The sequence below is a fragment of the Piliocolobus tephrosceles genome, chromosome 7 (genome assembly GCF_002776525.5).
Source record: "Piliocolobus tephrosceles isolate RC106 chromosome 7, ASM277652v3, whole genome shotgun sequence".
NCBI classification, from domain to species: Eukaryota; Metazoa; Chordata; class Mammalia; order Primates; family Cercopithecidae; genus Piliocolobus; species Piliocolobus tephrosceles.
The window spans coordinates 17,996,902-18,019,593 of NC_045440.1; the positions used below are offsets into that span (position 1 = coordinate 17,996,902).

General features: G+C 43.7%; 1 protein-coding gene across 8 annotated transcripts in view; it reads left to right on the forward strand.

Annotated features, from left to right (window-relative positions):
• Window positions 1-4,229: 4,229 nt before the first annotated feature.
• The window catches only part of INTS10 (integrator complex subunit 10), a 36,559-nt gene continuing 18,096 nt past the window's right edge, over window positions 4,230-22,692 (forward strand). For 2 of the 8 annotated variants that reach the window (XR_002732522.1, XM_023216639.1), the window contains exons 1-12: window positions 4,230-4,747; window positions 5,355-5,422; window positions 6,639-6,742; window positions 7,446-7,585; window positions 9,812-9,893; window positions 10,670-10,810; window positions 11,246-11,417; window positions 12,167-12,336; window positions 13,783-13,916; window positions 17,914-18,070; window positions 19,535-19,617; window positions 20,661-20,813. Coding sequence is in view for 7 of the 8 variants with exons in the window: in XM_023216639.1 (XP_023072407.1) it covers window positions 4,619-4,747; window positions 5,355-5,422; window positions 6,639-6,742; window positions 7,446-7,585; window positions 9,812-9,893; window positions 10,670-10,810; window positions 11,246-11,417; window positions 12,167-12,336; window positions 13,783-13,916; window positions 17,914-18,070; window positions 19,535-19,617; window positions 20,661-20,813 (1,533 nt within the window). In the remaining variant the exon portion in view is untranslated. Of the gene's footprint in view, window positions 4,748-5,354; window positions 5,554-6,638; window positions 6,743-7,445; window positions 7,586-9,811; window positions 9,894-10,669; window positions 10,811-11,245; window positions 11,418-12,166; window positions 12,337-13,782; window positions 13,917-17,913; window positions 18,071-19,534; window positions 19,618-20,660; window positions 20,814-22,692 lie in introns of all 8 variants that reach the window. The other 6 variants (XM_023216644.1, XM_023216645.1, XM_023216643.1 and 3 more) reach the window with 5 other exon arrangements.

Sequence of the window (22,692 nt, forward strand, 5' to 3'; positions counted from 1 at the left end):
TTAGGCTAAATTCCCAGCCTACTATCAATAAGTGTCGGCCGGGCACGGTGGCTCAAGACTGTAATCCCAGCACTTTGGGAGGCCGAGACGGGCGGATCACGAGGTCAGGAGATCGAGACCATCCTGGCGAACATGGTGAAACCCCGTCTCTACTAAAAAAAAAAAAATACAAAAAACTAGCCGGGTGAGGTGGCGGGCGCCTGTAGTCTCAGCTACTCGGGAGGCTGAGGCAGGAGAATGGCGTGAACCCAGGAGGCGGAGCTTGCAGTGAGCTTTGATCCGGCCACTGCACTCAAGCCTGGGCGACAGAGCCAGACTCCGTCACAAAAAATAAAAATAAAAATAAAAAAAATAAGTGTCAGGCATGTTTTAGGGGCTGAGAAAGTCACAGCATAAAAGACAGGTCAGGTCCATGTCCTGATGGAGTTTACTGTCTGGTAAACCGTCAGTTATGAAACAGCATAAGGACTGGGGAACAGAGGAGGGGTGGGGGCAGAATAGGTTTCCCGGAGAAGCATTATCTGAAACTCAGTTAGCCCAAAGAGGCCGGCAGGGGGCAGTGTTCTAGGCAGGACAGAGGTGATATTAGCAAATAGTACACATGAAAGTGTGTTAATGACAAAGAATATACTACATTGAAGAACTGAAAATTTCTGAGTAGAGGCTCCTAGCAAATGATGAGGCAGAGAGCTAGCTGCAAACCCCACGGAAGCACAACTGGAAACTATCAAAGGGATTTTAAGAATACATATACGGGCCAGGTGTGTTGGCTCATGCATGTAATCCCAGCACTTTGGGAGGCTGAGGTGAGTGGATCACTTGAGGTCAGCAGTTCCAGAGCAGCCTATCCAACATGGCGAAACTCCGTCTCTACTAAAAACATAAAAATTAGCCTGGTGTGGTGGTACAAGCCTGTAGTCCCAGATACTTGGGAGGTTGAGGCAGGAAAATCGCTTGAGCCTGGGAGGCAGAGGTTGCAGTGAGCTGAGGTCACGCCACTGCAATTCAGCCTGGGTGACAGAGTGAGACTCCCTCTCAAAAAAAAAAAAAAAAAAAAAAAAAAGAATACTGATCTGGGCCCATTGTGCTGGCTCATACCTGTAATCCCAGCACTTTGGGAGGCCTAGGCAGGAGGATTGCTTGAGCTTAGGAGTTCAAGACCACCAGCCTAGGCAACATTGTAAGACCCTATTGCTACAAAAAATTAAAAAAATTAGCCAAGTGTGGTGACACATGCCTGTAGTCCCAGCTACTTGGGAGGCTAAGGTGGGAGGATTGCTTGGGCCTGGAGGTTGAGACTGCAGTTAGCCATGATCATGCCACTACACTCCAGCCTGAGTGACAGAGAAAGACACTGTTTAAAAACAAAACAAAACAAAAACACATATATGATCAGATGTACAGTCTTGAAAGATAAATAGCACTGTGGTGCTCAAACTTGGGAGTTTAAGGGCCAGGCGCAGTGGGTCATACCTGTGATTCCAGCAGTTTGGGATGCTGAGGAGGGTGAATGGCTTGAGGCCAGGAGTTTGAGAACAGCCTAGCCAACACAACAAAAATTTGTCTGTACTAAAAACACAATAATTAGCTGGGCATGGTGGTGTGCGCCTGTAATCTCAGCTACTCGGTAGGCTGAGGCCCAATAATGACTTGAACCGGTGATGAGGCGGTTGCAGTGAGCTGAGATTGTGCCACTGCACTCCAGCCTGGCCGAGACAGCAAGACTCTGTCTCAAAAAAAAAAAAAAAAATAGTGGATACAGTGGCAGGATAAGAAGGCAAAGACATGAACATATTGAATGTCTGAGCACAGAGTTTAGCATGAGTGGGAGAGGAATAAGCCCAAAGGATGGCAGACACACTCAGAGGAAAATGTAGGTGTCAAGGGGATAGAGGCCCATGAAGGCAAAATCAGGGGGAAGGGAAAGGAGGAAATTATTAAAAAGAACCAAGGAGAGAGTCGAGGGCAGGTAAGTTAAGAGGTTATGTGAGGAAACTTGGAGTTTGAAGACTTTGAAGTGGAAGGCGAAAAGCAATGTAGAGTTTAATTCAAATCACTGAACTGAGCTCATGGAAAGTGAAGCCGGGTGCTGGATGGAGGGCATTTTATGTGACTTACAAGTTGTCAAGAGCCGGCACGGTGGTTCACACCTGTAATCCCAGCACTTTGGAAGGCCAAGGCAGGTGGATCACAAGGTCAGCAGTTCAAGACCAGCCTGACCAACATGGTGAAACCCTGACTCTACTAAAAATACAAAAAAAAAAAAATTAGCTGGGCGTGATGGCGGGCACCTATAATCCCAGTGACTTGGCAGGCTGAGGCAGAAGAATCACTTGAAACGGGAAGGCGGAAGTTGCAGTGAGCCGAGATTGTACCACTGCACCCTAGCCTGGGCAATAAGAGCAAAACTCCATCTCAAAAAAAAAGGAAAAAAAAAAAAAAAAAAAAAAGACTTGTCATGGAGAAGAACATGAGCTAGGTGCCTCGAGTCTCCAGTGAGTCAAGATCACAGCAAGGAGGCCAAAAGATGTAAACTCACTTGGTGTGGTACCTCCCTTCCATACTTTGAGATGCCAGCATAACACTGTAGGAGTAATGTTTTGCTGGCAACCATTCAAAATCAAGAAGCTGACTAGAAAACAACCACAAACCTGACGTTGTATTCTGGCAAAAAGTCTAGAGGCCCTCTCAAGGTTGGCATCTAAAATACATACAGAGGCTGGGCGCAGTGGCTCACGCCTGTAATCCCAGCACATTGGGAGGCTGAAGCAGGAGGATCACTTGAGCTCTGGAGTTCAACACCAGCCTGGGCAACATAGGGAGACCCCGTCTCTAAAAAAAATTCTTAAATTAGCCAGATGTGATGGCACACACCTGCAGTCCCAGCTACTCCAGAGGTTGAGGCAGGAGGATGGCTTGAGCCTTGGAGGTCAAGGTTGCAGTGATCCATGATCGAGCCGCCACACTCAGTGGCAGCCTGGATTTCAGAGCAAGACTCTGTCTCAAAAACAAACAAACACAGAATTTCCTTATTCAGCCGCTAAATTTAAAGTCTTAATTTACAATTGTTATTCCACAGAACACTAGGCTCAGGAACAAGTGTGGAGTTTTTTTATTTTTGGTAAAGACCAAAATCAGAAAGTTTAATGACCAAATCAGTCGTTTTTACCATTTGAAAATTCCTACACTTCATATATTAACATCAATGAAATAATTTTAAAAATTCAAGCTAGCAATCTGCTTTGATGCTGTACACTTTATAAGATCAAAATTATCCTGCTCTCTGTTTAAATCCAATTTTCTACCTTCTTCTATTCTACAAGGCCCAAATAATGGTATCACTGAGTAATCCTGGCCTATAATCATACAGTTATGCTGTTCTGTGCATAATTAGGGGATATTAAACAGTGCTTTGAAGCCCAACGCAGTGGCTCATGCCTGTAATTTCACCACTGTGGGAGGCGGAGGCGGGCGGATCACCTGGGGTCAGGAGTTCCAGATCTGCCAGGCCAACAGGGTGAAACCCCATCTCTACTAAAAATACAAACATTAGCCGGGCTTGCGCGTGGTGGCGGACGCTTGTAATCCCTGCTACTCAAGAGGCTGAGGCAGGAGAATCTCTTCAATGGGAGAATCTCTTAGTTGTTTTTCACCTCTTAGATGGAAAACAAATCTGGAGTGTTGGTGAAAAAGACTGATTCTGGCTGGAGGAGATAATTATAATAATAGCGTAGTTATCTTTCTGTGGGTTTCACGTCCAGAACACTTAAAACATTTAGAAACCCTTGCTGGGTCAGGGATTTAGTCATCTTTGCAGCTCTCACGGACGGCATCCACCAAAGCACTTTCCAAGTACTTCATTGCTCAATAAACGTTTGCTGGAGAAACCGGCGAATAAAGATGAAATAATAAAACGTGGACGGATTTTAGAAAGAGAAGGAACCCCCGAGCTCATGCTTTGCACGATCACCCTCACCAGCCCCAGCAGTTTTCGCGTAAATCGAAGCCCGGGGAGTGAGTAGGCAGCGGCCCCCGCGGGGGAAGGCGTTTCAGGCCGGCCCGGGTGGTGAGTACTTTCCGCCGCCTCCCCCACACTCCCTGCTGTTCCTCTCAAACTTCTTCCCAGCCTTCCACGCCGCGGGGACGCCCAGGGACCGCCCATCCCCCGGGACCACCCGTCTCCCCGCCCCGACCCCGCCCCCGCCCGCGCCCCCGCCCCCGCCCCCGCCAAACTGAGCAATACCCAGAGAGGATGGAAATGGCGAAGTGGCCTAGCGCCTGACCGCTGCCGCGCATGCTCCCTGACTTCACCAGGGTCACGCTGCAGCCCGCAGGAAGGAAAATCCACTTCTCCGCATTTTGGAGGTGACCTGAAAGCGGTTCAAATACTCTGACTTCTCAGAAGAGGAGGGGACCGGGCGGTAACGAGGAGCCAAGGCGAGGCGACGGCTCGTAAAACCCGGAAAAGCTTTCCCGATCCACTCTGCGGGCCTCCGAGCGCCTCCAGACATGCGCAGTAGCCTCTCCCGCGGTGGCGGCAGTGCCTGCCGTGGCTGCTGAGTGTCCAGAGCCGGACGTTCCGGCCGCTGCGGGCCGGCGGCTGGAGAGCGCCCGCGTCATGTCGGCCCAGGGGGACTGCGAGTTCTTGGTGCAGCGAGCCCGGGAGTTGGTGCCGCAGGACCTGTGGGCAGCCAAGGCGTGGCTGATCACGGCCCGCAGCCTCTACCCCGCAGACTTTAACATCCAGGTGAGGTCCCGGCCGTTCATGCGGCCGCCCTGCGGGAAGGTGCGCGTTCCGGTCGCTCGGGTTGCCCAGGCTCAGAGCTGCGCCTGCCTGGAGGCAGCCGCCTCCTGCCCGGCCCCCTCTTTTCTCCCCTCCCACTCCCTCTTCTCTCCCCTCCCATCCTACACCTTACTCCTACACCTTTCACCCGCCTCACTCCTACACATTCTAGGAGCCCTCTCCCCACCACTTGAGAGGCGGCCGACTCCGCTTGAGGTCGGGTGTGCTTGGGTCCCTGGGGCCCTGCGTGCCATCTGGCCTAGACAGCACATGATCGCCGCTAGCGAAAGGCCATTCGCTCATTCATTCATCATAATGGCAGCCGTTTGTTCAGTGCCAGCGACTTTGGAAACATTATTCCACTTAATCCTGGGAGCCTGAGATTGCAAGTGAACCCCAGGGTGACACTCTAAGCCGAATGGCAAGGCTGCCATATATGTGGCGGTGTGTCACCAGGCGGAGCTTCACTCTCAGGTCCCCCCTTCCCGCGGGAGGGCCAAGGAGAGATGCTGGATGAGCTGGGAGCCTTCCAGGCAGGGTGAATGACCAGGGTACCTGATGTATGTTGCAGTATGAGATGTACACCATCGAGCGGAATGCAGAGCGGACCGCCACCGCCGGGAGGCTGCTGTACGACATGTGAGTGGGACGCTTGCCATCACTTTTACTGCACTGCATCTCTCCATGAGGTTTTGTTTCTGTCTGCAGAAGTGGGAGTTGGGGGAAGATCTTCAAGTTCATCTACATCTTCGATACCTAAAGCAAACCTAGTAAGGAGTCCAGGTCTGCCATAAATTGCTGATGTGGGTTTTGCAGAAGAGTTTAATTGTTATTCCTATGTTTTATCCTTGTTAGAACTTCTATTCCATAATTTATTCTAGAAAGAATATGTGCTCATTGCAAAAATTCAAACACTACTTCTTATACAGAATAAAAAGTGAAAGTGCCTCCTAAACTCAACCAGAATTAAGTTTGGTAGGCAGTATATCTATATATATATACATAATACATAAATAGGTTTTTGGGGGGAAGAGGTGACAAAAGTGAGACCATACTACCCTTGCCCTGCAGCATGTTTCCTTTACTCACTGTAATGGATCCCTTCCCATATCAGTACGTGGAGATCCACTGCATTCCTTTTCATGCCTGTGTAGTATTTCGTAGCCACTCTTTTCTTGGTAGACATTTAAACAGATAGTTTTAAATTATTTGAAATTGTGTTCAGTGTGTCAACAATTTTGTAGTCATATTTTGGTGTTTTTCTGTGGAACAGTTTCTAAGACATTTTCATAGTTAAAGGTTATGTGCATTTGAAAGTTTGATACACTATGAAATTACTCTCCAAAACGGGTGATCCCAATCTACATTACCACCAACGGTGTATAAAGAATGTGTTTTCCCATACCCTTCCCAACATTGGATATTATTAGTCTCCTTTTAGTTCCTACCACTGTGATAGGAGAAAATGGTATCTTGCTATTTTTTTTTAAAATTCTGTACTACTCGTACTAAGATTCAGTATTGTTTCAACTGTTCTCTTTGGCTATGTGTATTCTGTGATTTGCCTTTGCCTATTTTTTCTTTCGAATAGTTTTTTATTCTTGTTGACTTTTAGGATTTCTTTCTATATTATGGTTGTCTTTTCACCTATAAAGCCCACTAAAGACTTATGTGAGTACTCTCATTTTTGTAAATCAATAATTCTTGTTTTTACGTTTTTATTTTGGTTTGTTTTGGCACGTCTAAGCATTCACTTGGAATAAAGGAAACTTTTTCACCAAACGCTAATGTTTTTTTCTTTTGGATACTGTATAGACTTTGACATTTTAATTTAATGTATTTATTTTAAAAATAGGTTTGTGAATTTCCCAGACCAGCCGGTGGTGTGGAGAGAAATCAGCATTATTACATCAGCATTAAGGAATGATTCACAGGACAAACAAACCCAATTCTTAAGAAGTAAGAATAATGGTGTATAAGTTACCATTTCTGGAATACCAAATCATAGATAGTAATTTCACACACAAAAAAGTCACACCTAGGGTATTGATAACCCTATGTATGTTTTATTCTTGGCAACCAAAGTCTATAATAATGTCACTCAGTTCCTTGATTTGCTTAGAACTCTTTAAGCTTCTTTAAAGGATATGGATTTGTCAGTGAGACAAGAAATTAATTGTATATATTTTTAACAGGTTTTACAGTAACCAGATAGCAGCTATAGATTAACCAGCTCTCCACAAAATAGGAGAGAAGCTTTTAGTAATTCAGAAGCTTTCTCTTTAAACTTCTCCATGTTGCTATAGTCAATCAAAGATTTCAAATTCTACATAAAATAGCAAGTAGATGTTTAGGTCATTTCAGCTTCAAAAAGCACATGCTCTCTATCTCAGCCTGCAACAGGCATTCTTGTGACCATTTACATACGTCATTGTCTTTTGAATTTGATCAGTCTACCAAATATTTTACCATGATTCAGCAAACATCCTATGCCAGATACTATTGACCCCAAAAGGCTGCCAGGTTGTAGGTGAAACTTAACCACATTGGTGTCACATGTAGTGTTTACTGTTCTGTACATGAAAATGCCTTACTCAGCACTTTTTGCTGCAGTCTTTTCTGTCCACAAGAAACTTTTAAAAGTGAAATATGTTTCGTACAGGTTTATTTGAAACTCTGCCTGGTCGGGTCCAGTGTGAAATGTTACTAAAGGTCACGGAACAATGCTTCAACACTTTAGAACGATCAGAAATGTTGCTTCTACTTTTGAGGCGCTTCCCTGAAACGGTGGTGCAACATGGGGTGAGATTTTATTCTTTCCCTTCTCTTAATATAAAATACAATGGGTCATCAACAGATTCATCGGTATGGTGAGGAGCTACAAAGCAGAAGTTTCTGAAGAGTACTGGTTAAGACTGAACTGAAATAAAAGGTTCTTTGTTAGTAAAGCTAAACGGACATTCTTTTTACCAAATTTTAGAAGTTTCCAGGAGAAGCTGTTTTATCAGAAAAATTACCAAGCTCTGACAGTACTATTTATTTGCAATCCGTATGTTAAAAAGTAATCTTTTTCCATTGTATTCTACAATGTGCTTTTGAATTTAGGGTACAGTTTATACTCTTTTAACAGATGTGTTTTTCCTGTGCTTCTGCCCTATGGAGACTGTTTTCATTCTATTCCTGCCCCTTCCCTTCATCTGTACTAATATTGAGTGCTATTGGCAGGCATGGGTAAGTGCTAGGTATCTCCTATCTTCCTAAAACCCCTTAAGTAAACAGTATCCCACTTTACAGATGACAAAACTGAGCATTTCATGTTTTAGTAACTTCCCATAGCCAGTGAGGTGTCAGGAGTCAAACCATTCATTCGATTCGTTCATACTCTGTGGCTTATTCTTTCCCATGCCATTTTTCTGGCATCTGGCCCTGGCTAATCATTTCCATACCTGCTTGTGTTAGTCTCCTAGGGTTGCCATAACAAAGTACCACAAACTGGGTAGCTTAAAACAACAGAATGACTCTCACAATTCTGGAAGCTAGAAGTCTGAAAGCCAGGTGTTGGCAAAGCCATGTTCCCTCTGAAGGCTCTGGGGAAGAATCTTTCTTTACCTCTCCCTGGCTTCTCATGGTTGTCAGTACTCTTTGGCATTCCCTGGCTGGCAGCTGCATCACTCCTCCAATTTCTCCTCCATCATCACATGATCTTTCTTTTGTGCCTGTGTCTTTACATGGCCTTTTTTTGTTTTTTGTTTGTTTGTTTTTGAGGCAGAGTCTTGCTCTGTTGCCCAGGCAGCAGTGCAGTGGCATGATCTTGGTTCACTGCAGCCTCTGCCTCCTGGGTTCAAGCAATTCTCATGCCTCAGCCTCCTGAGTAGCTGGGATTACAGGTGTGTGTACATGGCCATGTTATAAGGACGCTAGTCATTGGATTGAGGGCCTTTCTAATCCACTATGACCTCATCTTAATTAATTATATCTACAAGGGCACCTGTTGTTTTTTTTTTTTTTTTGAGATGGAGTCTCGCTCTGTCGCCCAGGCTGGAGTGCAGTGGTCAGATCTCAGCTCACTGCAAGCTCTGCCTCCCGGGTTTAGGCCATTCTCCTGCCTCAGCCTCCCGAGTAGCTGGGACTATAGGCGCCCGCCACCTCGCCCGGCTAGTTGTTTTTTGTATTTTTTTAGTAGAGATGGGGTTTCACCGTGTGAGTCAGGATGGTCTCGATCTCCTGACCTCGTGATCCACCCGTCTCGGCCTCCCAAAGTGCTGGGATTGCAGGCTTGAGCCACCGTGCCCGGCAAAGGGCACTTTTTTAAAAAAAAGTTAAGATACATATGAGGTCACATTCTGAGGTTCTGGGGGGATATGAATTTGGGAGACACTGTGCAGCCCAGCACACTTTCTGGTCATAACTGTGACCTTTAACCTTCTGTGTGGTGTTATCTTTCGCACTTTTCCACTCCTATGAGGCATCCCTGTGTGGTCACAAGGAAGCTGACACCAGTGTCTTGGTGGATTTGGGTAAGAGACTGTCTACTATGCTAGGGCATCAGCAATGGAAAGGTAGCCTTAAAACTCTGACTTTTCTGCCCAGTCTACGCCAGACTGTATGACTGGCTACTCCTGAGAACTGATCTTGAACATGATACGTTTTGTCTATATTGATACATCTTCATGTAGAGAATAAATTTAAGTTTATTTCTTAGAAAATCTCTGCCTCCAGTTCCAATGCTTCCTTTACATTTCTATAGACATTTTGTTAATTCTTGTTCATCATTAATTAGAATTTTGCTAATTCTGAAGAGAATAACCAAGACAGAGTGGTCAGATGTTCAGGTGAATTTGGCCTTCTAGGGTGTGTGGCTGGTGCATTCTTTTACTTTCTAGTTTTTAAAATGTGAATATTTGTTTCTCAGGTAAGTTTGATTACACCAACTATGATAAGTTAAAAAAAAAAAAAACCCATTACTTCATATAGTTCTGACAACTTACGCTGTAACACATTTAAATGATTAATTTTGTTTTGAAATAGGTTGGCCTTGGGGAGGCACTGTTAGAGGCTGAAACTATTGAAGAACAAGAATCTCCTGTGAACTGCTTTAGAAAATTATTTGGTAAGGAAAATTGTATTCTCTATGACTTCTATGGTAAGTGAATATGCTGGGGTAAGTGTTGGTTCAGGGATAAGCTCATAGATGGAAGGCAGATGGAAGGCAAAGGAGCTCTGTGTGTTATGGCATTTCAGTTCTTTTTTTTTTATTTAGAAAGCACTTTAGCTAGGCTCAGTGGCTCATGCCTGTGATCCTAGCACTTAGGGAGGCTGAGGTGAGTGGATCACGAAGTCAAGAGATCGAGACCATCCTGGCCAACATGGTGAAACCCTGTCTCTACTAAAAATACAAAAATTAGCTGGGCATGGTGTTGCACGCCTGTAGTCCCAGCTACTAGGCAGGCTGAGGCAGGAGAATTGCCTGAACCCGGGAGGCAGATGTTGCAGTAAGCCGAGATCACGCCACTGCACTCCATCCTGGTGACTGAGCAAGACTCTGTCTCAAAAAAAAAAGCATTTTAAACAACTTCTAAACTTCTGTTATGTAAGATCTGATACCTCTGAAAGAATATGATAACTGTATATGTAAGTATGAAGCATAATAGTAAAGAAACATCTGAATTCAGTGGAAGAACTGCACCCTCACCCACAGCGTAGAACTGCCTGTGTTTCCTCCCTGACACCAGCTACTGGTGTCTCTCTGCACAGCACATTTTGAACACATGAGTCATAAGGGATTTTCCCCCTGTATATTTTAGATACTACATCACATGAACTATAAAAACTTTTGTATCTGTTGGAACTCTAATTAATTTATTTCTTCTTTTTCTCCTCCAACAGTTTGTGATGTCCTTCCTCTAATAATTAACAACCATGATGTTCGACTGCCTGCCAATTTATTATATAAGTACTTGAACAAAGCAGCTGAATTTTATATCAATTATGTCACTAGGACCACTCAAACAGAAAATCAGCATCAAGGTAAGGAAGAATATCCTGTACTTTTATTTAAATAGGCTTTAGTAAAATTGCCAATTCAGAAACCCCTCAATATTCTGATTATTCTCCTCTGGATACTTACCAGTTTGGGAGTGTTTCAAAAGATGGTATCTAGAAAAAAATACTAGAGTTAAAAGATGAGGCTTTTCTGGAAGCAATGCCACCCCTTGATCAAAACAGTCTCCTGGCTGAGCTGTAACGTTATTGCATGGAACATTATACATGTACCATGATGAAGTAGTGGAAATTCCTTCTTGCTTATACCAGTGGCCTGTTGTCGGTCCTTGAGCAAAACATAAATGTGTTGGAATTCTGTGCTCTGTGCGTTTTCATGGGGAGTCAGACTTTCTTTATCAGGTACCACGTCAACAATAAGTCATAATGTTAATTGTAAGTTCCTTTTTTCTTCCATCTCAGGTGCCCAGGATACATCTGATTTAATGTCACCTAGCAAACGTAGCTCTCAGAAGTATGTAATAGAAGGGCTGACCGAAAAATCATCCCAGATCGTGGACCCTTGGGAGAGGTTGTTTAAGATTTTAAATGTTGTTGGAATGAGATGTGAATGGCAGATGGATAAAGGAAGACGGTAATAAATAGCTTATTTCCAGAATTGCCTATTGATTCTTTTGGATCCTTATAAAAACAAAAATATGCTTTTTAAAACTATGTAATGCATAGGTACAGTTTTTGGGCAAATTTTGTGACACTCAATATTTAGGCAAAAGAGGATGGTTTTTCATTTTATCAAAAGATTTCTGGCAGGGCACAGTGGCTCACACCTGTAATCCCAGTGCTTTGGGAGGCTGAGGTGGGCAGATCACTTGAGGTCAGGAGTTTGAGACCAGCCTGGCCAACATGATGAAACCCCATGTCTACTACAAATACAAAAATTAGCCAGGCATGGTGGTGCGTGCCTGTAGTCCCAGCTACTTGGGAGGCTGAGGTGAGAGAATCACTTCGTCGGGAGGCGAAGGCTACGATAGGCCAAGATCACACCACTACACTCCAGCCTGGGCGACAGAGTGAGACACTGTCTCCAAAAAAGAAAAAAAAAAAAAATTCTTACTGAAATATGAACTGTTAAGATGATGTTATGTTTGAACCTCTCCTTGCTACTTCAGAGAAAAGCTACTTAGCATGTTTGTGTCATGAAATCTTGATCACCACCCTAATTCAGAAGGGAAAAGTTATCATTTATATTGAACAATAAAGAATAGTTTTACATGCCTAGAGCAACATTTGGTACATGTAATGGTACCACCAGAGCTTTCCTTTAGACTTTTTGCTGAGCAGCCCAGAGTAATCGAGTAAGTTTCATCATTCCTTCTTTTTTAGAAGCTATGGAGATATTTTGCATAGAATGAAGGATCTCTGCAGATACATGAACAACTTTGATAGTGAAGCACATGCGAAATATAAAAACCAAGTGGTGTATTCCACCATGCTGGTCTTCTTTAAGAATGCGTTCCAGTATGTCAACAGCATACAGCCGTCTCTCTTCCAAGGTTGGTTTGCAAATTTTAGTGTCCAAAAAGCCGGTTCATACTGTGGGAATGGTAAGGAAGATGAAAGTGTTTATCCACTATTGTTGGATCCGAATAACTGTGGGGCAGTACCAGTCCTTTTTATAGTTGGTGATTTGGTTTTGTTTAGTTTGGCTTAATTGGTAGTTTTTATATAAGTAAGTTTCATTAAAAGTTTCTATATTAAAGGGCACAATGGTACTGCACAACTAAATACAGATATCAAATGCCACTATTTTGAAAATAACAGCAGGCTGGGCACGATGGCTCACGCCTATAATCCCAGCACTTTGGGAGGTGAGGCCAGCGGATCACTTGAGGTCAGGAGTTTGAGACCAGCCTGGCCAATATGGTGAAACCCCATCTCTACTAAAAATACAAATATTAGCCGGGCATGATTGAGAGCACCTGTAATCCCAGCTACTTGGGAGGCTGAGGCAGGAGAATCTCCTGAACCCAGTAGGCAGAGGCTACAGTGAGCTGAGGTCGCACCTTGCACTCCAGCCTGGGTGACAGAGCAAGACTCCATCTAAGAAAAAACCAGTAGATGTAACAACATATTTAAGTAGATTTCATGAAGGCATCACAGTAGACAAAGATTTATTCAGTGAAATATCCATTTTATATAGAGAGTGTATGCATAAATATACTGTAGAAAATTTGAAAAATGGAAATAAGAGTGAAATCACCCACAGTCCTTCCAGTATAATACAGCATTTGTTTTTATGTATTGCCTTATAATATCACATATATTTAGATTTTGTTTGGAATTTGTAACTATAATGTAAGTATAATTTGGTAGTCCTTTTATGGTACTTTAATGACTCATGATCATTATAAATAATTTGCAGATACATAACAAATACAAGGAAGGAACTGTCACTTGTATTCCACTACTGACAGGAAGTCTTTAACAATTTGGTATATATCTTTACAGTCTTTTTCTTCTATGTGCATCTACTTGTTTGTTTACCTAATTGAGATCACACTGAACATATTTTTAATGACTTCTGTCATGACAGTTGAGTAAGCTTCTCCTTTGTTTTAAGTATTCTTTTCCTAGCTGGTTTATTTATTTATTTATTTATTTATTTATTTATTTATTTATTTAGTCTTGCTCTGTTGCCCAGGTTGGAGTGCAGCAGTGTGATCTGGGCTCACTGCAACCTCCGCCTCCTGGGTTCAAGCAATTATCCTGCCTCAGCCTCCCGCGTAGCTGGGACTACAGGCGCTGCCACCATGCCTGGCTAATGTTTTGTATTTTTAGTAGAGACATGGTTTCGCCATGTTGCCCAGGCTGGTTTCAAGCTCCCAAGCTCAGGCAATCCAGCCACCTCAGGCTCCCAAAGTGCTGGGATTATAGGCGTGAGCCACCGCGCCCGGCCTCCTTGCTGCTTTGGAAGTGTTGGTGTTTTTCCCCATCCTTAGGTCCTAATGCCCCGAGCCAAGTTCCACTGGTTCTTCTCGAAGATGTATCGAACGTGTATGGTGATGTAGAAATTGATCGTAATAAACACATCCATAAAAAGAGGAAACTAGCTGAAGGAAGAGAAAAAACCATGGTAAGGCTTTCAAATATACTTATTAACAGATTGGATGGGACGGTTTGCTAGAGATGAATCTTTGTAAAATGTGGCTTTGGAGCTAAATCGATAAAGCTTGGGTTTTAAAATTGTATGATATATTAATAATTACTAAGTTAGTGGTTCTCTACTGGAGGTGATTTGCCCTTTAGGGGACATTTGGCAATGTCTGGAGACATTTTTGATTGTCACAGCTTGGTGGGGAGGGGCCAGGGATGCTGCTGAGCACTTTACAGTGTACTGCCCAAAAGTTCAGTGATGAGGTGGAGAACCCATGGTATACGTTCCTTACACATGTTTTGACTGAATTGCACTGATTCAGTTTAAAAAACAAAACCAACATGGCATCGGACCTCTAGAGCAGGGTGCAGTGTGGGGTACTGGCCTCAGAATGGAAAGCTCTGAGGTGTGCAGGGCAGCAGGAACAGCCTGTGGGCAGATGCAGAAAATATTTCATGAAGGAGGCCGAGGGCGGTGGCTCAAGCCTGTAATCCCAGCACTTTGGGAGGCCGAGACGGGTGGATCACGAGGTCAGGAGATCGAGACCATCCTGGCTAACCCGGCGAAACCCCATCTCCACTAAAAAATACAAAAAAACTAGCCGGGCGAGGTGGCGGGCGCCTGTAGTCCCAGCTACTCGGGAGGCTGAGGCAGGAGAATGGCGTAAACCCGGGAGGCGGAGCTTGCAGTGAGCTGAGATCCGGCCACTGCACTCCAGCCTGGGCGACAGCGCAAAACTCCGTCTCAAAAAAAAAAAAAAAAAGATTTCATGAAGGAGGTCAACACTGAAATCAGTGCTGAAAGATGAAGGGTTTTGTCCGTTGGAATTGGGAGGTAGATTTTGTTGAGAGGGAAAAGTGCACAAAGATGCAAGAAGCCCGAGAACGTGAAGAGTCGTCCGTCCTCTAACCTGACGAAGCAGTGCCCCAAGCCCGTCGAGGCTGTGCTCCGTGGTTACAGTGCTTTTCCCTCGGATCTCTGCGCAGCTAGGTCCTGGTCACTTGGTCCCAGCCCAAACAAGTCTCCCTCTGAGGCTTCTGAACACCCATCTGAAGTAGCTGTCCGGGTCTCTCTTTTTATTCCTCTGTTTAAATTCTCTGCGGCATCCTCCTTGCTATCTGTGTTTTCTTGTTTATTCACTGACTGGTTTACTTCTTCACTAGAGCACAAGCTCCGTGGGGCCTAGCATTTTCTCTGCCTCGTCCTGTACCATACCCCAGGCATCTGAGTAGTGCCTGGGCTGGAGCAGGTGTGTGGCGACCATCTGGTGAAGGGGGGAATTCCCATTGATCCCTCCTGGGTTTGGCGTGCAGGCTATGGGATGGCTGTTTAAACCTGGCCCAGCTGTTCTTCCTTCCGGTTTTTTTGTTTTTGGCCTGTCAAGCATTCATCTAGCGAGCCCTGTTCTCATAACCCGGCCTTCTACCCAATGTGGGATTTCCATCCATTTTTGTTTTCATGGTCTTAACTGATTTCATCCTGATTTTCATTCTATCCCTGAGTCTGCCCCAACCTGATGCAGGTCCAGACCTTAAAGGCCCATGAGCTCAGCTCAGAGATATCTTGCTTTGTTCACAGTGTTTTGTTTGTTTAAATAACCTAGCATTTAAAAATTAGAAACCAGGCTGGGGGCAGTGGCTCAAGCCTGTAATCCCAGCACTTTGGGGGGCCAAGGTAGGAGGATCACCAGCCCAGGAGTTTAAGACCCACCTGGGCAATATAGTGAGACCCCATTTCTATAAAAAATGAAAAAAAAAACTAGCTGGCTGGTGGCATGCCCCTGTCATCCCAACTGCTTCAGAGGCTGAGATGAGAAGACCCCTTGAGCTCAGGAGTTCAAGGTTCCAGTGAGTGATGACCACACTACGGCCCTCCAGCCCGAGCAACAGAGGGAGACCCTGTCTATAAAAATAAAATAAAAAGTAGAAACCTAGCATTTCTCATAACAATCCAGATTTCTGACTTCCTTTTTGTAATTAGGATATCTGATCACACTGGCCCCTTGTGGTAACCCACAACTGGAGTTGGGGGGTGGCCCACATCAGTTCTCCAGCCAGCTTACATCACAGGCACGTGTGACGTCACAAGTGGCTGCTGCTGGGACGGGCCTCTCCTGTGGGCATCTGTCCCCAACTTGGTGCATTCTTGCTTCAGAGCACACCCTGAGTGCTTCAGAGTGATTTAGAGAAATCAGTTTCTCTAAATTTAAAAACATTTGAAACTCACACTAGTCCCACCACATCTGGGGTCCTTTCATAACTTCCTGATCTTATGTTGAGGCAGGAATGTTTTCCGTAAGCTGCAGCACTAGCGCCATGCATGTTCGTGTATATTAGGTTACCATTACTTGGCAAAGAACAGGCCCCTGATGAAATAGTACCTGGCAGATAGCGTTGTGGGGTTTTTTTTTTTTTTTTTTTTTTGGTAGAGACAAGGTCTCTCTATGTTGTCCACATTGGTCTTGAATTCCTGGGCTTATTCAATCCTCCCACCTTGGCCTCCAAAATAGATGGGATTACAGGGGTGAACCACACACCTGGCCTGGTAGATAGGGTTTGATTGGAAAGGGGTTTTTTTTCCTAATGCAAAAACATTACTTGGGGAGGATGAGAACATGGAGCAGAACGGTGGGGTAGGCTAAGGTTGCCAAGCACAGGGACTAGCAGGAAGATACCAGGCTCAGAAAGTGGAGAGAAAGGTGGGCAGTGGAGGGAGGGGCTGACAGCTTCCTGCCCGTCTTACCTGAGATGAGCTTGAGGATTGAAGCTTTTAGTGACAATAGTTGAGCGTATTTTTAAATGATCTTAGTGGAGTAAAGATCTGCAGGAAAAATTTAATTTGGGTCATTACATCAGTAAAATGACCTAGGTGGACTAAAAGATTCAGAAAATTCTTAGCAAAATAAAATTCAGTGGAGCTGTTTTACCTTTACTTTTTTTTTTTTTTTTTTGGCAAAACATCTGATTCTACCCAGTGGAATTTCCGATAATTGCCTTTCTCTGTAGCCCTCTTTTTTCTGAGGGCTTTATATTACTTGAGATGAAAAGCAAGAAAAGTAGAAATCTGTATTGTAAAATACAGAGGGCATTATTAGGTAAGTGCAGACAAATGTACTTTCTGACCAGGACCTCGCACTGGGTGAGGAGAGCGAGAGAGGGGTGACCAGTGCAGGGGAGTCATGCGCAGTGAACCAAAGATAACTAACAGTTATTCTCTGACATTATTTCTTAGAAGACGCAGGCTTTAATTTTGTTGTTGTTGAGACGGAGTTTTGCTCCGTCGCCCAGGCTGGAGTACAGTGGTGCAATCTCTGTTCACTGCAGCCTCTGCCTCCTGGGCTCAAGCGATTCTTGTGCCTCAGCCTCCTAAGTAGCTGGGATTACAGGTATGTGCCACCATGCCTGGCTGACTTTGTATTTTTAGCAGAGACTGGGTTTCGCCATGTTGGCCAGGCTGGTCTCGAACTCCTGGCCTCAAGTGATCCATCCTCCTTGGCCTCCCACGGTGCTGGGATTATATGCGTGAGCCTCCACGCCTGGCCCCGAGTTTAATTTTATCCCAGTACATGCCAAACCATTATTTGGAAGTCAATTAAATCATGTCACATATTAGAAAAAAAGAGTAAACTATAAACAGGTCCTGTTTAAGCTGTGTCTCTCAAGGTAAAAATCTAAATTTTGACTTTCATAAAATTGATATTTTTAAACTTTGCACCAAAACCACCACAAGCAAACATAAGAATTTAGCATCAGAAAAAAATTCATTCAATTTTAAAAGTAAAAATGGAATGTGTGAGAGTATAAAGACAAAAAAACAATTAATTTTCAAAGCTAAATTGTTAAATTCAAAAAAATTGTATGTATGTGGTATCCTTTGGTATAAAATTCATATCATGGGCAAAACTGGCAGCAATAATATGTTTCCATATATGACTATATTTATAACTGAATTAACCATGTTCTCCACATTCTTTAAGCAGAGTTCAGACGATGAAGACTGTTCGGCGAAAGGAAGAAATCGTCACATTGTAGTCAATAAAGCCGAACTTGCTAACTCCATTGAAGTGTTAGAAAGCTTTAAACTGGCCAGGGAGAGCTGGGAGTTGCTCTATTCCCTAGAATTCCTTGACAAAGGTAAGAAAGCACATGTCATTGGTGCTGTTTAATGTTTTATATAAAATCATTATGCTACTTGAAATGTCAGGTCACTCATGGCAAATTAAGTTGATTCCAGTTTTTCATGCATTTTTTTTTTTCTTTGAGATAGAGTCTCACTCTTTTTCACCCAGGCCGGAGTACAATGGCATGATCTTGGCTCACCTCAACCTGCACCTCCTGGGTTCAAACAATTCTCCTGCCTCAGCCTCCCTAGTAGCTGGGATTACAGGCATGTGCCACCATGCCTGGCTAATTTTTTGTCTTTTTAGTAGAGACGGGGTTTCACTGTGTTGATCAGACTGTTCTTAAACTCCTGACCACGTGCTCTGCCTGCCTTAGCCTCCCAGACTGCTGAGATTAGAGGCATGAGCCACCGTGCCCGGCCATATTGCGGTTTTTATCTGCATTAACTCCATTGTCTGAAAAACTCAAAATCCAAAAACTATAGGAAGCCTATTTTCCTTTGAGTATACTGGGTATTTTGACATTGCTTAGAAATCACTAACTGTTTGCTAACTAAGGTATTCTTACTACACTTTGGAATCGGGGCCCCTTATTTTACTTTTAGCCCATGGACATTCATCCCCTGGCTGCAGTCATGTGTCATACAGAGCCCTTGGCCAGATGTGCTGTGTCATCTTTTCTAAGTAAATTTAGCACTGTTCAGTTTCCCTTTGTTACATTTGGGATTGTGAACACATATGTGACAGTTCTAGAGGGGATCTTTCCTTTAGTTAGAAATTGATTTTTTAAAAAATGAATAAAACCTTTTAGTGTCATTTATGTGTGTTATTTTAATTAGGCCAAAATAAAATGGGCCAGGCAAGATGGCTCATGCCTGTAATCCCAGCGCTTTGGGAAGCTGAGGCAGGTGGATCATTGAGCTCAGGAGTCAGAGGCCAACCTGGGCAATATGGCAAAAACCCGTCTCTATAAAAAAACAAACACAAAAATTGGCCAAGTAGGGTGGCATGTGCCTGTAGTCCCAGCTATTCAGGAGGCTGAGGTAGGAGGACTGCTTGAGCCTGGAAGGTCGAGGCTGCAGTGACCCATGTTAGGGCCACTGTACTGCCAGCCTGGGCGACAGGGAGAACATCTCTAAAAATAAGATAAAATAAAAATAAAATGAGACCTTGTTTTGGGGAAAGCAAAGTAGTTTAAAAGATAAATGAGGAAATACATGAAAGGCAGGTTAAATAGTTCTTGGCACCTGGTATGTGCTCAGTAAGTGTTAGCGTCTGCAAAATATTGCTTGTGTATTACTGATAAGTGTTGTGTGTTTCTTCTCTACTTGAAATTCTAGAGCAGTGTTCTAGAAATCAAAGTCAAACTTGATATGCATTTTTGGTAGTTTGTCTCTGTTCTCTCTTACTGGATTTGTTTGTTTTCTGCTTCTGCGCTACATATATTTGGTAAATTTGTTCTTGACTTCTCACTCAGAATTTACAAGGATTTGCTTGGCCTGGAAGACGGATACTTGGCTTTGGTTAAGAATCTTCCTCACTGATATGATCATCTATCAGGTAGAGTATTACACATATTTTAGGTACCTGTGTCTGTACAGGATGGCTATGGTGGCAAACCAGCTTTCCCTTGCAGAATGTGTCATGTTCCCTCTTGGGCTAGTCTACTGCCTGCTGACACCTGTTCTGTCTTCAGTGGCTGAGGGGATATGGTCCATTTTCCTTTCAAAATAACTCTGGGCCAGGTGCCGTGGCTCACGCCTGTAATCCCAAGCACTTTGGGAGGTCGAGGTGGGAGGACTGCTTGAGCCCAGGAGTTCGAGACCAGCCCTGGCAGCATAGTGAGACCGTGTCTCTATAAAATAAAACACTTAGCCAAGTGTGGTGGCATGTGCCTATAGTACCAGCTACTCAGGAGGCTGAGGCAGGAGGATCACTTGAGCCCAGGAAGTCAAGACTGCATTGAGCCATGATAGCACCACTGCACTCCAGCCTGGGTGACGGTGAGACCTTGTCTCAAAACAAAACGAAACAAAACCTCCAAAATGACAAGCCTGTACCTTCTGTGTTACTTCTGGTATATCCAATCACACCTCTCTGTTACTTTTTGGTAAAAGAGGATTACTTCTCACCCTCCTTCTCTCTGTGCTGGTGGAGTCTGCGTGGCTGTACTGTTCTCCAGCCTCTTAGACCTAGAACCGAGAGAGTTGATAATTCACCAATGAGGCGTTGTTGGAATGGGCAGGTTGCTGCTTCCATCCTTCATAAAGGAGAAGTGGTGCTTGTAGTAAAATATTTCTAAAGAAGTGTTATATCCAAAATGTGCTGGGTCAAAGGGCTTGGTTATTTTCTTTAGTCTTAAGACCTAAGACCAGAAAGAAAAATCTCCATCCTTATAAAGTACTGCCATAAAGAACTCTCACCTGAATTTAGTTGATTTGATTCTATTGCCAAGTCTCCATTTCTTCCTCAGATGATGGAACCAAGCTACCATCTTTGTATAGTTGCTTGCTTGTTGCTTCATGAACTTTGTAAGGGCATTTTTTAAATTCATTTTTTTAATGGCGATGTTTTTCCCCTCCTTTCTATTCTATCTTTCTTAGGGTCAATATAAAAAGGCAATAGCCAGCCTGCATCACTTAGCAGCTCTCCAGGGATCCATTTCTCAGCCACAGATCACAGGGCAGGGGACCCTGGAGCATCAGAGGGCACTCATCCAGCTGGCGACGTGCCACTTTGCGCTAGGGGAGTACAGAGTGAGTACTGCACACATGCCGGCCACAGGTGCACAGGTCCACCTGGGCTTTCTCCTTTCCTAGCGTGGCTTTTCATTCAGTGCACGTTTGTTTCAGTTTGATCTTTCTGCCTAGACTTATTACTTAATCTGCTAGTGAACATCACAATGATTTTGTTTTACTTAATTTTCTCTTTACTGCAGCTTCCCTGAAATAAGGCATCAGTACTTTTTAAGTTTCTTGTTCATTGTTCCATTTGTTGGAGGATTTTTCTTTTTATTATTTTTCTTTTTATTATTATTACACTCTTGCCTGTTCCATTATACTTGGAAAAACAAGGCCATTATTAAGTGGGAAATGGAGGATTTATATTTAGCTTACTCAAATCTCAGATTCTCTCTTTAAATGGTAATAACATGCCAGGTGCGGTGGCTCACACCTATAATCCCAGGACTTTGGGAGGCTGAGGCTGGCAGATCACCTGAGGTCAGGAGTTCGAGACCAGCCTGGCCAACATGGTGAAACGCCATCTCTATTAAAATACAAAAATGAGTTGAGTGTAGTGGTGGGCACCTGTAATCCCACCTACTTGGGAGGCTGAGGCAGGAGAATCACTTGAACCTGGGAGGCAGAGGGTGCAGTGAGCCAAGATTGCACCACTGCACTCCAGCCTGGGCGACAGAGCGAGACTCTGTCTCAAAAAAAATAAATAAATAAAATAAATGGTGATAACACCTGATAGGGGTATTGCAGGAGCAGCTTTATAAATGAGTGTGTTTCCTCCAGGAGGTTTTGAGCCCTTCCTACTACAGGATGGTGACTGTGGTTTTATCTTTGGACTCTCATGACACCTACCACAGTACAGTAAGTGTTTGAATTCAATTAAAATGATAACCATGTTGTTGTGTATTCAAGGACTGTATAAACTCAAGGCCACAGCATAACACAACAAACTGATTTCTTCTCACCTCTCTGTATGTTGTTAATCACTTTGTGATTATAAACCCTAAATTTTTTGTAACTTGAACTCTGAAATATGATTATTAATTTGTCCTGATGATCTTTAGAAAGGAACAGTTGGAGAATGTGTAGAGCATTCAAAATTGAAAATGCTTTCCCACCATTATTTATATAATTATCCATCAGTTACTTAACTCTAAGTTTTAATTAATTCCTTTTAAGAACTTAAAAGGCAGCACGTATTTACACCGACATACGTATCTCATGTAGAATTAGCTATACCGTGTACTACTTCATTGTAGTAGGCAATATAAACTACTAAACAAGACAGACTCATCTAGATTAAACAAGACAGACTCATTCCCTTTGAGGGCTTAGTTCCATCCTCTGAGTATATCACTATTAGACCTATGGACAATGTCAGACTTACCTGATTCCTGCCTTCCCGTCTTTAGCCCAGACTCAATATGTCCAGATGTAAGTGTCCTTACTTCTCTGGCTGTCTTAGTCTGCTTGGGTTGCTATAACCAAATACCAAAAAGTGGGAGGCTTGTAGACAACAGGAGTTTATTTCTCATAGTTCTGGAGGCTGGGAAGTGCAAGGTCAAGGCGTCAACAGATTCAGTGTCTGGTGAGGTCCCGTTTCCTCGTTCATAGAAGGGACAAGAGCGCACTCTAGAGGCTCTCTGATAAGGGCACAAATCCCATTCATGAGAGTTTTGTTCTCATCATCTACTCACCTCCCAAAGGCTCTCCCTCCTGCTGCCCTCACATTGGGAGTTAGGTCTCAACTTACAAATTTTGGTGGGAACATAGATATTCAGACCATAGTACTGGCCCTTAGACACAAAACTTTCAAGTCTTGGTGGACTCCTACTTTAGCAAATCCTTTTGATTCTTCCAGTGTGATACTAATCTCTTTGCTATATTACCTTGTATT